General features: G+C 38.3%; 1 protein-coding gene across 2 annotated transcripts in view; it reads right to left on the bottom strand.

Annotated features, from left to right (window-relative positions):
- The window catches only part of CACNA2D3 (calcium voltage-gated channel auxiliary subunit alpha2delta 3), a 396,842-nt gene that overhangs the window by 91,607 nt on the left and 289,125 nt on the right, over positions 1-16,110 (bottom strand). For both annotated transcript variants that reach the window (XM_058422243.1, XM_058422242.1), the window contains 2 exons: positions 14,026-14,100; positions 3,671-3,754 (listed from right to left, as the gene is read on the bottom strand). In XM_058422243.1, coding sequence (XP_058278226.1) covers positions 3,671-3,754; positions 14,026-14,100 — 159 coding nt within the window. The remainder of the gene's footprint in view (positions 1-3,670; positions 3,755-14,025; positions 14,101-16,110) is intronic.

Here is a 16,110-nt window from a genome sequence, read left to right on the forward strand (position 1 = left end):
AGTTCTATTTATCTTTAACGTGGTTTTCATTTTTATCCTATTGGTGCCTGCAGTTGTCTAAGACCCATTCCTCCCACAAGCCTCAGGCAAGTCATAGATTTACTAAAAGGATCTCCAAACTCTCAGTAGTGTTTAAGATCAAGTCTGCATGTGGGATTTAGAGTTTTACTCTTCTATTTTTTTTTCTTTTTTTTTTTTTTGTTTCTACTTGCTGTGATTGCATTTCTTGGCTTTGTAATCCAGTTTCTCAGCTCTTCTGCAGTTTCATCTCCCTCCTCAAATGCATAAAATAAGCACTGCCTCAGTTGGCTTCAAGCCCTAAAACATTCATTCATGGTCCTTTTTTTTTTTTTAATTTGGAAAAAAAGTATTTCATTCAGCTAGAAATTATAGCAGAAGAATTTTAAGTGACTTAATGAGAAAAAGGGCTCTATTCAAATTGAAACTTCTCTTTGGTACTGTGCAAACCTTGCTTGGAAGACACTATTAACTTAACAAGCTCATGCTAAAATTTCTGTTTCTAATAAAATGCCTGAACAGCAAGATAGCAGGTATTGTTAACCTGGAAAATGAGCTGATATATTTATGACAACAATATTTCAGGGTGAAAAAAATTCTAACCTTAGTTTGGCCACCTTTTCCTCATTGGATCACTGGAGAAAACCCATGTCTTCATCTTTCAGAGTAATAAGCATTATTGCTCCTTCAACAAAACATCTTTCAATCAATTCCTAGCAGCTCAGCTTCACTGCTGCAGTATGAGATCATTCTATATTCTTGGGAAACTATGTAGCCATTAAATTAATGTGGCAAAAAGCAAGAAAATGTCTTAATCAGCTTCTACATAAGTGTTTCACAGGAGAAAAATATACCAGTAGTAGTCTATGTTATTAAAAGCAGCTTTATGAATACATTAATTCTTTCCCTCTGCAGTTGAATAAACAATGCTTTACTACCGAAGCTTGGAAAAAATCAGGAACATCAAATTCAAGGCCTTGGGTGAAGCAGAGACACATGTAGCTTGTTTCTGTGTTACAATTAAAAATTCATATTTAAGAAACATATTCTATAGGTGAAAAATTAATATGAAATGTATGAATGTATTTTTCATCAAAATGAAAAAAAATTTTTGCAGACTTCATATGAGACAAAACTCAATTTTTGTAAGAAATTTTCAGAGAAAGTGATGGAGATTAGGGGGGTCTCAATCAAAGGCAGTACAGAGAGAGCTGAATCTGGACTTTCATGTGTACTCAGATAGAATCTCAATTATACATAAAACTTAATTTTCAATGTCACAGAAATAGCTCAATGTTCCATTATCCGAACCACTGAACTACTAAGATAAGATTTTAAAAAAGGGACTAAAAATGTGAAAAATAAGCAGAGGAAGTCATGGGAGAAATATAAAGAAAAAATAAAACAAACCAAGGAGAAATAACCTAAAGAAAAATCATGACGTTTAAAGACAAAACATCATGAAAGTTTAAAATCAATGTGTAACTACAGCAACACCATTTGAAAGGACAGAGGAAATTTTAAAAGGTGTCGGGTTTAATTTCCCGGCATTCAGGTGGTTTTAGAGTCCTGGCCCTCTGCAGAGCTCTGCGCCAAACCGAAGGAAGAGACGGGGTCTTCAGGTTTAGATTTTTCAAGGTTGCATACTTCATTTATTGTTTCTTATCTTACAATTTTCTCAGTGTCCCACAGATGTTTGCCACGGCTTGGACTTCTGAAGACTCCTCCCGAGCTGGGTTGTCCTTATCTTTTATACTAATTGCTATGTATTTTATATTTACTATTTCTTACCAATGTCTATCACTATTACTACAAAGGTCATCTCTACTCTGATCCAATCCCCACTAGCTACTTTGTGCCACGTCACTGCAGAAATGGAGTGAGGGAAGGAGAAATGAAGAAGAAGGAGACAACGCCCCAAATTCTCCATCTTGTCCCCATTCACTTCAATGCTATAAACCTAAATATACTGGTTTTTCCACCCTGTGATATACTAAACTACAATCTTTCACACTCCTGTGGCCTGCAATGCTTCCTGCCGTGCAAGAAGCCTCTCCCATGGACTGAAATCAAAGCCAGTGTCTCTCTGAGCTCTGGGCTGGGGTCCCAGACCCCCCTGCCCAGGTCCCTGACCCTCCAGGGCAGCCAAAGGAATGCCCTGGGCTCCAACAAAAAGGTCATTAGTAACTGGTTGAGTAATACATGATCAATGACAACAGAAAAAGCAGGGTATAAAACATGAGGCCAATGGGATTGCCAAGATAGCAGAAGGCTGATACAATAAAAGGAAATCTTTTGAGGAAACCTTAAATAGTGTGTGCATAGAAAACGACACAAAGCTATAAAAACGTTGAAGAAGTTTGTGTGTGCACTCCAACACAAAACTTCAACTTAGGAAGTGAAATGGCCTCTGAGGAGAGGCTGAGGACAATCTATCACCTGGTGGAACAGACGTTGCTTAAAACATAGATGAACTGTTTCACTATTCACCAAGGGGTGGAGAGCGAGGAATGCAAGATATATATTTTGTAAGGGAGAAAGAAAATATAGACTTATGTCAGAGCAGGGATCAAGAAATTAGGACATCTGAAGACTGACAAGACTCCAGGGGCTGCTGTACGTGATCCATCCCAGATTTCAGAAGGACATGACAAAGTAAATATGGGAACATTCAGTGGATGTATTTAAACCTCTCTGGAAAAGCAGAGGTATGAGGGACTCGAGAGAAGCTAACACAGGACTGATATTTGAGAAGGGATCGAGGAGACATCTATGAAAAATACAGACATGCTGTCGTGACTTTGGCAGGAGGGACCTTGTGGGGAAAACGAAATTATGGGACAGAAAGGTGAACACCTGGAAAGTTACGATTTAATTAGGGACAGTCAGCACAGATTCACACAAAACGAATCATGCCTAACAAATCAGATTTATAGGGGAAGTGATAGAAAGAACAGGCAAAGGTTAAGGCATGGACACAAGGAAAGCTTTTGATACAGTACTGCAGAAAAGGCTAAGCCTGAGAGGTAAGAAAGAACAAGATAAAGAGTGAACTACAGAGTAGATGGAGCACTGAAAAATGAGGTTAATGGAAAGCATTGTGTGATAGACACAGAACCCATGCTCCTGAAGTTCCCCATGTGTCTGAAATTAGAGTTTGGAATGAAACCCTGCTCTGCACATAGGTCAAAGAATCCAATTTTGTTTATTCATCTGATTTTTTTTGACTTTGTACATTACATAAAAACCTCACATTACTTCCCTTAAGGAAAGAAGGATCTCATGGAAAGAAGCTCAACTCATTTCTGAGCTTCAGCAGTTGTCTGGATCAGCCCTAGGGAGACATTCTGTTCCTGTTTCTAGTGTTTCTAGTTTCTATTTGCTATCCAGCACAAATACACAATGGGATGCATGGAGACTGCAAGGGTGATGGGTTTTACCAAAAATACAGGCTCTGTGTTTGGGGTATATGCATATGTAAGGAAGAAGCAATGCAAAAGTTATAAAATTCTGAATGAAATAAAAGGACTATTGTCCTTCCCTTCCTGAGAGCAGTCAGGTGGCCTCTCTAATGACTAGTCTAAACAGTTTCCAGGTACAGTAGTGGGATGCAATGATGTCCTCTGACAGGGTTTTAAAACACATCACTTACCACATCATCTCTGTCTTCCCACTCCACCTCAGAAAGGTCCACACTACTGTAGTTGGGCTTTCTTCGTTTCTTTCCCTCTTCATACTGGTATTAAAAAGGTGAAATAGTTAGTACATCCTGCTTTATTTGCACAACAATTTTTGTTTCAGAAGATTTTTAAAAAATTCTAAATTCATGCGGATGGTCTGCAATATATTTGGCAGTCAGTGGCTTAATTTGCATGAAGTGCACCATACTGCTGCATAAATGCTGCCTGTGAACTAAAACCCCACATCTCATGATTATCTGCATGATCTCTTGCCAAGATGCAGAGCTTTTCTTGATGGACACACAAGGAGGTCAACTCAGCTGCTGTACCTTCTTCTCCCCATATAGAAAATACATGAGGTCTTGGATCTTGCAGTTTATGTTAAATATCCCCTACTGGCTGTTTCAGCTGTACAGGAAGTTATATTTACTATAATCTTATCAACAAAATGTTTACCCATTTCACTTCAAACAAGATAAAATGCAAGTTTTGGCAAAGTGTGGTGTTAACATTTGCTGATACTTCATTTTATCTACAACTTCATGGGGGTAAGTAACATAGTAATAATGATAATGTAGGGGGCTTTATCACTACTCACTGTTACGCTGTAAATGGCACATTTAAAATAAACATTCTTGTGACAAATTAGTTTGACACCGAGGTGTTTATAACGTGGGAAACTCTGCCCTCTGCTGAACATTCAAAATCAGCCTATTAGTGCAACCACACAAACCTGGCTCAGTGGAAGAAAGGAGTACACAGGAAAACCTGTGAATAGAGAATCTGACTGGTTAAGTAAAAATTAGGAGACTACATTTGGAAAAAAAAACTTAAATTTGGGAGAGGACTGGCATAATGTGAAATCCGGTCTTTTATCAAGAGAAACCACAAGTCTTTTTTTGAGGTGTGACTGGAGACACTGTGATGTTGTGAAATGTCCCCAAATTGCTTTTGTGACTACTCAGCAGCACAACAGAAGGACAGAAACTGTACCTGTAAGGCAATATATATTTGGTTGATTCTCCTCCCACAGGCCAGGACCGACTAGACCATAAACCAAACCTGTCAGTGCTTGAGACAAGCAATTCATCACCACAGCCAGTGGTGCAGGCACTTTCATTCATGTTCTGCAGATTACACAAAAACCAAGGGAGAGCCTTCCTCTCTGAGCATTAAGAAGGTTAGTCCCATCCTGACTTTCCTCTCTGAATTAAAAACTCTCATATAAATCCCACAGTTTCTTTTTAAGACCATGGTGCTTAAAAATAGGAACAGCGAAAACCTTCCTGAACAGCAAACTTTTAAAAGTATTGATGACAATACTATAATCTCAAAGAAATTTTGAGATACTGGCAGCACTGTAAAGTTTCTCCTAGTAAAGGCTACACTGAGCTTCCTAAATTTTTGCTCATAAAAAATTGGTTACTCCAATTTTTCTTACAGACAATTCTTTCAGGAAATTCTGTGGGATAAATTCCCACATCAATTCTCATTTTTTGAATTAAAAAATCCCAGTGATTGGTATAAGTTCTGAGAAGTGATCCAGATGCAATTGAAAAGTATTTTCATGTGCTTTTCTTTCCCTCCTCTAACACCCACTATTCTTGTAACAAGGTTGTCTACTTCTCATCTACCACTGTTTGACAGATGGGTAGAGAGATGTGAAGAACTTCTGCTTTCAGCACAGTCCAGGCAGGGTGAAGTCTCAGTTCTACAATTAATTCTTGCTATGTGACAGCCCTGATAGCCAGAGAGATAACTATACCCAAATACTGAAGTCCAAAATTTGAATATAAATAAATCTCACAATGACATATGAGAGGATAACATCCCATTCATTACCAGGGCATGATTTCTGTAACTGTTTTGCAAGCCTTTCACTATGGCTGCAGCTATATCGATATTATCTTTAATCTTTCCAGGGAGTAACTGCATCCATTCTCCGTGGCTGCACCAATTAACCAAATAAATCTTTGATCTGATTTAGTCATTCTAGTATAGAAATGGTTACAGTCAAGCTCTGAAATGTTGAGAGCTGAACAGTGTTATAAAGACATTAGCTGGGATCATTTGAGTAGAGCAAACAGCTCCTGTACTGAATCCAATGTTTAATTACATCCTCCCTCCCAGATGTTGAAGAGCTTCTGGGCTATACTCAAACGTGCAGATCCTTAGGCCAAGAGAAGTAGATCTGGTGTGTCTGACAGCAGAAGGAGGCTTCAAACCCAAGGCAAACCATTAGCATCATCCTGATTGTGGGGTTTGTATTTATTTTAATCATATAGATTCCACACCTTGCGCTCAGAGAGAAAAAAAAAAAAAAAAAAAAAACCAAAAACAAATTAAGATCTGGACAAAACACCAAAGTTCTGCAGAAAAAAATCAGAAGCATTCATGTCTTAAAAATTCATACAAGTCACAAAGCCAAAATCCCAATGGTCAAGCAAGAGTTAGGCTCTATAAGCATTCAAAAGAACTACAAATGCACTTAAATGTATTTAGGACAGGAACTAATTAAGTACTGAGATGTCTAACCCCTTATTCAGCAATTACAATTTAGGGGCCACTCCTTAATTGCCTACACAGTAATTCAATAACTAAATAGGTTTATGTTACAGTGCAGAAAAGGACAGCAGAGAAAACAAAACCAACTTTCAGGAGGGATGGGATACAAAATCTATTTGTACATAATCTTCATGAAGATATCATCTTATTCTCAGCAGTATATTTACATTATGCTTATGTAAAGAGGGCATCAAACACCAATGCAAGCAGATCAGATATAAAATACTTCATAAAAGTAATTTTGAAATATCCATTCTTCTCTAGCTTCTTTCTGGTTCTATTGCTTAACTAATTTCTTAGTAAAAGTTATTCATGGACACAGAGGCAGTTCCCCAGGTTTTAAAGATAGCATTCACCTATATCTCCTCTGCTAGTAAACCTAATCTAACCTTTTATCTCTGAGGATCCTGGGTAAAGTATAAAATGCTGATTGAAGCCCGAAGCCAAGCCCATCTGCAAGATTATATTATAAAGCATTGAAAAAAATCATTAAAGGACCCATTGGGAAAGATAGAAACTAGGAATTCTACCAAATTACTATGATTTAAGTACAGGAGAAAAAGAGCTAGATTTAAAATGTGTGCTGTTAATCTTTGGCTAGTATAAAACATGAGGTGATATTATACAGCAGTTAACCCTGGAGAGAAAAAAAAAAAAAAAAAAAAAAAAAAAAAGACACTGAGAAGTGTTAAATACCTGGACTCAAAAGAAGAAACTTTTGGTCCACTCAAAACTACAGGATGGTTTTAACTTATTGTTTGTGAGAAAAGCACACAGTTTGGTTTTTTCCGTCAGAGTGATCTTTACCTTACTCAGTATCTTTTGTTTGAGACGGGGCCAGACTCTCACAGCATTGGATGATTCAAACAGCGTGTCATGTGTGTCGCTTAAAGACTGAACCACGCTTTCTCACCACCCTGTACACAACTGTTTACATGTGCCACGATTAAAAACTTTGCTTCGATTTTCTTTTTTTTTTTCTTTTAACACAAGCAGTCCCAAACCATCTGCATTGAACATGACCAGCCATGTGTTTATAGAGTCAGAGTGTAGCAATCTGATCAAGGACAGGGGCAAGCTACATCTTAACAGCTGCAATCTTGGGTCTAAGGTGATCGGAATTTCTCAGACGTGCTCCATCTGGATAACGGGGAGGTAGGAGCGAGGAAGTTTCTGTGATAGCAGCCTTGGAAGGATCAACAGGTTTTAGTGAACTTTCTAAGCCAAAATGTGGAATCTGTGAGAAAATACTATGGTGAGAAAGCACCTACTAAAAAGCAACAAAAACCTAGACAGGTAAAAATAATTTCAAGGAACAGGTCTCCGTTGCCAAACTACTAACGTGTACAAAAATAAGGAATTAGGTGCTGAAAAAACTCCTCCAATTTTAAAATATAGCATCATTCAACAAAATCTCATCTTTTTGAATTACCTCTTCAAAATTTGGATAATGTATTAATGTCATCATGTTTATTATTAATGTCATCCGGTTTATTAACATCATCAGGCCTTGAGAACGACTCCTTCTTCTTTTGTTTAGAGGACACAAATGAATGCATGCAAATATATTATGCTGAGCTTGATTTCTACATAATAAAATACACAATATAAATGTTTCTTTAACTGCAACTCACACTAAGCCATCCTGCAAAGGTATTCTTATCTATAAAGTCTGATAGGAAAGCTTGAATGAACAAATAGCAGAGGTAAAGCATAATGCACTAAAATGACACGCTTTTCCACGCAGTTTATTTGAAACAGGTAGAGATTGTATACACTGTATTTACTGCAGCTCCCTGGTCTGGGCAGCTGTTCAGCTCCCTTCCTTCCCTCAGACTACACATTAAAGCCACCACTTATTTATGGTCTGGGGTGGCTTTGACTGTCGTGCAAAACCCACAGGTTTGGGGTGGAAGCTGCATCACACCTGACTCCCCATGGTCAATGCAACATTCAAGACCTTCACCAGCCCTCCTGGCACAAGCTGCTGCTCTGTCCCACGGAGGGGACTGCGCAAGCAGAAAGTGTGATTTAAAAACAAATAAACAAACACAACAACAAAAAGGCCCCAAACAAGCAAACCAACAATATCAGTGAAAAATCCCCTTCCCTGCTTCACCAGCTTGTAACCTGATAATGCAACATCAGCCCCAGTGAGTGAGCTTTCATTCTCCATTTGCTGCTTAGCTCCAAAACATTCTGCCTGGGGATATATGTGAAGCAGCATTTTAATCTAAATCACTGCTGCTTGGCCTTTAAGCTCTTTATTTCATTTGGAATACTTTTTTTCCTCTGCTCACATGATCCTGATTTGTAATTCCTGATACTTTAATTTCATGGTTTCCATCCAGTTATTGATCTGCACCTCATCTTGAATCTGTAGAACACTAATAGGTGTTCAGTCAAAAAATAAAGTTTTTTCTATACACACCTCCTTAGCTTAATACTAAAAAAGGTAACGCCTTGATTCTCTTAGGAAAATAGGAAAAACAACTTCCCTGTCCAAAGACAGATTTTCATGACCAACCTATTATTTAAGATGTTAATCTAGAAGTTCCTAGGTTATGGTTGGGAGTAAAAAACCAGTTATTTTGGATGGATTCTCCATGACAGATGGCAGTGAAAGAAGGTTGCACTATAAAATTTACGGAAGTGCTGCAGAGAAAAGCTGAAAACAGGTGCCATGCCATTTGCTAGGGAAAAGAGAATAATTTAATTCTAAATTTCCAGGCAGAGAAAAAGTAGGAACTACTAGATGTGCCATGTACACAGGAGAACTCTCTAACGAAACAACAGAAGAAAACAGTTCTTATGCCACGGGTATTTAACTGCCTATTTAACATCCTAACATGTGTTTGCTTTTCAGATTGTGCAGTAATGTTTAAAATGACAAAGCAATATGGAAATGTACAGGGTGAAGTAAAAGCCGATACAAAATACCAGCTTTAGGTCCCACACCTTGAGCTCACGGTCTCAGGTGGATTGCAGTCAATTATCACAGCAACATGGATGTGATTTACTCCACTGAAGAAAACAACCCCTTTATTTGGGATATTATTTGCATTCTCGGGATTTATCATTTGGGATTATGTAAAACTGGCAGCTGCTTATAATTATTTGGGGTTTGAGTAGAAATAATGAAAAACATCTGCCTTTATCTTAATACTACCAGACTTAAACCCATGAGCTCAGTTATACCTAACTTCAAAGCTGAAAGCAAGGAATAAAAGAAAGCTTCGCATATTGCTAACAAATTTTCCGTGATTCATTTATATGTACGACCAGTTATTCAACAGCCTTCAAACCTTTAATTATCTTTTAAATATATGTAATTTTGCACTTCTAATTAGATAGCAATTTAATGCTCTCACAGGGATTCAGATGGGCTGTCTTTTTTTGAAATGTAAACTCCAATAGGAATAATCATTGGCATTCAAGTGATTGAATTCTTCAGTTATTTAAATGAACGTGAAGCATTTACACTGCTCAAATCATTTAAATATTCTGCTGTCAGCTACAGCTGTAGAGTTTTATGGAGTCAATGAATAAAGCAAGGGTAAGTGTAGGTTATCTTATGTTCCAGGCGGGACTCCCCAGGGAGAAATGAGATTTGCTGCTTCTGAAAGGCTAACACTGCCTAAGTGGGGCATTAATGTGTCCCCTGACACTCAGATTTCTCTGTTTTCCTGTATTAGGAGAAACAAATTTTCTCAAAATTTACAGCTACAAAAGACTTAATACTGATCTAGAATCTTCAAACGCTCCAGGTCCTGTAGCTTAACGCAACACATGGTGACAGTTCACATTCTAAGGCTGAAATGGGAACTTAGGCACCTGAACCACCAATATATTTTGGTGAGGTCATTGTAATATTATATAAAGGATTCGATTTCTAGCTGTAACTTTCCCAGTCAAGACTGATCAAATTAAAGATGTGTATCCTTGTATAGAAAGCGAGGCATCAATTGAATTAATATGCAGTGGTAAGAACATTCACAAGCAGCCATTCATAAACCCCATTACAAGTCTTCCAGAGCTTATATTGAAAGTAAGAATAAATGTCTCAATCTTCTGAGAGAAAGAGGATTTTGATTTAAACCCTGAAATATTACAAAATCTTTAGTAATCAGGGATGTTATTATATTAATTCACAAATCAGAACATATCTTTAACCTCAGATTTATTTTAAAAATGGTATGATATAAATAAAAGATGCAATTTTATTCAAGAACATATGCATTTGTCTTTAAATGCATTTTTTTTAATTAAGTCTGGCTTTTTTGATTCGATTGAGTTAGCAATGGGATTTGTATTTTTGTTCAGGGAGTGAAACAGGGTTGGGGTCTTTTTAGTAATTTACTAAGGTAATTTAGGGTAGAATACTCAGAGTTCTTGAACAAGGAGCATGAGTCTCTTAATTTCAAAAAATGCATTAATTTATCCTTTGTTTCTCATTCTTCCTTTACATTCAGTAAACTCATTTTTTTGGTAAACGGCAACATCAGCACCATGGCATATTTTCATTTTAAAATCTAACCGTCTGGTGCATACCACAAGTGTTAAGAGGCTCCTGAGAAGCAGATTAAACCTGCCAGGATCACAAATGAGGAAGACTCTGTCCTGATGTGCACATTTCAATACAGATAAGGAGCCTCAGACGCCGAGTTAAGAAAAATCTGAAATTCACTTCTGAACTCGCAAAAATTTTTTTATTATTATTATTTTTTTTTTTTAAATTAGCAGTAGGTCACGGTTTCCAACGGAATATAAAATTCCAAACTACATCGCACAACTGAAAACATTCTCTCGCAGAAAATAAAACAGCACTCTGTAATAGTATGGACTTTTAGTCAAACTCCGCGTATTTAGGAGGATTCTGATACTACAGAAACAAAACAACAAAAAAACAAAACAAAACAAAAGTATATCGTCTATGGAGTTGGAGTTCCCACTGGGGTACTTTTGGTATGAAAGAGGACTTTAAAAGGGCATAATACGGGAAAACGTGCAATGGGCACTCTTCAGCTGTGCGACGGAAGGAAGGAAGGAAGGAAGGAAGGAAGGAAAGGAAGGAAAGGAAGGAAAGGAAGGAAGGAAGGAAGGAAGGAAGGAAGGAAGGAAGGAAGGAAGGAAGGAAGGAAGGAAGGAAGGAAGGAAGGAAGGAAGGAAGGAAGGAAGGAAGGAAGGAAGGAAGGAAGGAAGGAAGGAAGGAAGGAAGGAAGGAAGGAAGGAAGGAAGGAAGGAAGGAAGGAAGGAAGGAAGGAAGGAAGGAAGGAAAAGAAAAGGGAAAAAAAAAGAAAGAAGAAAAAAAAAAGAAAAAAAAAAAAAAGGTGGGGGAAAATAATTTCAAAAAGCAAACGAAGACAATCAACCCTGAGGGGCAGCGAGGGCTCTGCAGGCCGGGGCGCGGATTCCCGGCGTTCCCCCGGGCGGAGCTGCGGCGCCACCTGCCGGCCAGCGCCCCGCACTGCAGCCCGCGGGCGGCGGGCTCCCTGTGCCGCCCGGCTCCTGAGGGAGCCCCGAGCCCCGCCGCCGCGGGTTCTTCTCGCCTTGTTTGTGGCCACTCATCGCCCTGCTAATGTCTTGTGAAGAATGGAAGCGAAAGGTGCTCTCCGGTCCCTCTGTGGGACGGTGACTGGTGAAAGCGCCCAGCACCCGCTGAGGGTTCAGGGAGCACCTTCCTCTGCGGCCTGCAATCCCTCCCATGAGCGCCCCAACCTACCGACCTCACCGAAAGCCACGTTTGTTCAAAAAAAAAAAACCAGCAGAAGAATCAAGAGACGAAATCTCCGAGAAAAGCATTTTTTTAAAATATAAACCCAGTAGAATAATCAGCACAAAAATGCAGCCGGCTTAATGATTACGTATGCTGCTCAGTGTTAGATAAAAATCTGGTGCAACAGGAAGCATTCTGTGCTGTTTGTTATCCTGCCTCTCTGCTCTGTGTCCCAGAAGACAATTCCTTAAAAAGCAGTACATCAGCTCCAGAACTAATAGATATGGGGTTAGGAACTCGGGAATTCTGTAATATTCTAGTTTTACATCACTGCCAGAAAATGCAACAGGATAAACTAGAGTGGATCAAGTCAGTAATCAGTGAGACTTGATTGTAAATCTAAGACAGAAATCATTTTAGAGAGTATCTTTAGTGAATTATCTAATTCCAGATCTACAGGCCTATTATCACATAGTTATTGTCCCAGCTTTCATTGAATCTTGCAATGGTATCAGCACTTGGCCTGCAATATTAAACCACGGGCCCAGGCCAGCAATCACTTCACTCTCAAAAACTCCACTGAAGTCAGCAGCAGACTCTCATTACCCACCACTGACAGAACCCAGAGGTAAAAATGACTCTTCCAAAAACCTGAAAAGAACAGACCATGAATATATCACAATGAGTTCCCTGAGCCGACAGCTTATGGGCTACCAACCAACATTTTGATTTTAAAAAGAGATTCCAATGTATCAGGTAATGAAGTAAGCACCTTCAACATGTACATTTGGTGAGGGATAGTAACAGCAAACCACCTTTTGCCTCACTAAAGCAAAAAATCAGAAATTAGGAAGACCCTCTGTCAGCCTAACTCAGAGCTATCCACAGTTCCTAGACCTCATTACCTTCTGCTTTATAAAATATATATTATATAGTGAATAAATACTAACAATTTTGAAGTAAGTAATTTGCCCGAAGTGAAAGGGACACCACAGCAAAGACAAGAGTTATCAAACTCTTGTGATGTAGAGAGAGAACTTTCAAATATATTCCTGCTTGCAAACCTGGGATATCAGATTTGCTCATTGAAGCTTCCTTCTTGCGCTTTTCGTAAGCTCTACTCCAGTTAAAAACCAAACTAAGTGCAAATATAAACGTTAATTTAGTGTGTAATTTCTAGCCCAAATCTTAGAAAGACAAATTCTTTTGCTTGGTGAAGACTTCAGATGTGCTAATAACTGAATAAATCATGCTTGTCAATAATTTTTTTTTTTTCATATTAAATTATCCACCCGGTTAATATTTCTGTTTTCCGCTGAAATATTGTTGGAATTGGATGGTGCTGGGAGTTCCTGCATGAGAAACACATGTGGCAGCCATGTGGCCACAGCAGTGGAACCATTAATGCCAGTGCTTTGCTAGGAGCCAGTGGTGATAGAACACTTGGCAGTGTCGTTCCCAAACAATGATGCAACCAGGAAAAGTACCAGACCCAAGGGGTGTTAACTTGATAAACATTTGAAATACAGTAACTTTCTTTTTCTTGCTGGGATCAGTGCAAACAAGATGATAAGGGAAACGAAAGGTAAAATTTGCTGCTATTTCTCTTTTAGTACAGAAAATCCCTAGTGCACCTATTTTGGTTAAAAATATGCTTTATTGAAATTTCTGCACATATATTAAATTAAATTAACTTTAACACTTTAGCATGAAAAATAGGGGTTATTACACAGCACTAGAGCATTCCAACATTCCATTTCAATGTAAAATGAACATAATTATAGCAATTTTTGGCTTTGCTATTTTGCAGTAATGGAGGTCTGCATCTTTTGCAGAAGCAACTTGTATATTTATTTTCCTAGGGGTTTTTTTCATGCTAAGTGCCGTTTCCAGAGATAAATTTACCAAGAACTATGACGGGTTATGAAACAATCCAAAGTATCTGCTCTGTTGTATTTAATTTTTAATGAAGGCTATTCACACTTGGAAAAAAAAACACCAAATGCAACACATACAGCTAAATAAATCAATAAATAGCATTCTTACCAAAGGCCTAAGTTCTGGGTGAGTCAAAATATATCCATTGTTTGTAATTGCAAAAGCATATCCATGAATACCTAACTGTAAAAGTAAATGAGAAAGAAATATTAATTAGCATGGTCTCCAGTAAGCCCTTAAACAAAGAAATCAGGCAATAATTTGTCTATCCAGGGCACCTGACATTCACAGCCCTTATCCACACAATGTTTTGCTATAACATAGGCAAAGATCCTTGACATGTTGTGCAAATGAGAACTTGCAATTGTGATGAATTCAGCATAGAGCAGAGTTTTACACTGTTCCACAACTCTGCTATCCAGGGCGCTTGTTCCTATGTGTGATAGAGTCAATTATTATATATATCCATATATAATATAGCTGTATATGAGATTCTAGCATGTGGCATACAGAGCATGGGCCAGGGCAAAGAGATACTGGAATATCATAAATTCCCCTACTCCCAGGAGTGCACAGCTTTCTTCCCTTGTTGTTAAAGAACCACTTAAATCAAAGATAAGGAAAGCACAGCTAGAGTGAGCAACAGTGACCTGTCATATGTGAGATTTACATCATCCCATCTTAAGGGCTCTCTGTTAATTCCAGGGCAGCTTGAGCCACAGAAGGCAGCTATTTCTGCTGAAGAATTTCCTCTAAGTTTACATCTTTGTACCAAGTGGAACTGTGGGAGATTCCTTGAGAGCAATGAGACGCTTGATGAGGCCTAACAGTGCCCAAATTTAGCATTGTACTTATTTAAATAAAATACTGGTCTGTTTAACAATATGCTTATTACACAGCTGATTGCATCCACTGAATGCAATAATGTACCTTTAAATCCTTCATGTGGTCGTTCAAACATCCCTTCTTAGCATGAAATTGCTGCTTATGTGGACTTTTTCTACAGGAAAATTTTTTCAAGTTCTTCAGACAATATATTATTTTTCTTTACGCATCTCAATACACTGGGGTATTAAATACCAAACAAACAATAACAAAAAAAAAAAAAAAAAAAGGAACTTGAAAGTTCAGCACTATCTTGCTTTGATATTTACTTTACAGTTCTCACTACTAAATCTTGTTCTTTTACTTGAGTGCATTCTTAAATGCTCTGCTGAAGTGGGTCTTTAGGAATCTGACACGAAGCAAGGCTGAAAAGCCAGAATCCTTTCTAGGAGGCAAAAGGGAGAGCAAGCCTATCGGATTCTGTGATTTTCTGGAAATATAAACCAGAGTATGATATTGTGGCAAGGTCACAGGTAAAGCATTCCAGATTAATTTATCGTGTCTGTGTGTGAATGGTTGTATATGGCCAACTGTAACTGCCACACACAAGATTGTTTCATAAATTAGAGGTTTTCCTATAGCAATAAACTTCAGTGAGAGCAATAGAAGGTGATAGGTTCTTGGCATCTCTTCATAAAGGAGGGATAACCAAAATAATAACAGCGGACATATTTTAACTATTATAGTGTGACAAGGGAATGAGCTGTTGGCTAAATATCAGATCTCAAGTGTAATTGTCTGTGTTGATAACTGCAGAATGACATCCAGGCAATGGAAGTCAGGTAAGGAAACAAATGTGGGTGGCATATTTCACAGGAAAAAAAGCATTTGCCTGTTTGAGGCCTGCACAGGATGCGAGGGTAGCGTTTTATCATGTTCTGTGCAATGTGTGAAACTGCACAGTCTCTGCAGTCTCTGAGAGATGCTACCCCTTACAGCAGCATTGCCGTTTTAAACCTTGAATTCTGTCTCTAAATCACAGATTCACAAACAAAAAAGCCTTTTTCTAACTGTCATAACTTCACATAGAAGTCAAGTATTACCAAATCAAACCCCATCTTATTCAGGAGAAACTGCCACTGACATCTGGGGATGTTTAGTCAAGGTAACAACTGCTGAAAACAGCTTATTGCTATTATTCATCTTCCTCAGCATAAAATCCACCTCATCCAAGCTGAGAGAATTCCAGGCCAGCAGACTTCTATTTTCAACCATCATTTTATATCCCTGTGTGAATTTTTTGTCACGTGTTGCCTCGGCAGGAATGGGTCCCAGGGGCGATGATGCCCTTGCAATTGCAGAGTCTTT

This window comes from Hirundo rustica, chromosome 12 (assembly GCF_015227805.2).
Source record: "Hirundo rustica isolate bHirRus1 chromosome 12, bHirRus1.pri.v3, whole genome shotgun sequence".
Classification (NCBI taxonomy): Eukaryota; Metazoa; Chordata; class Aves; order Passeriformes; family Hirundinidae; genus Hirundo; species Hirundo rustica.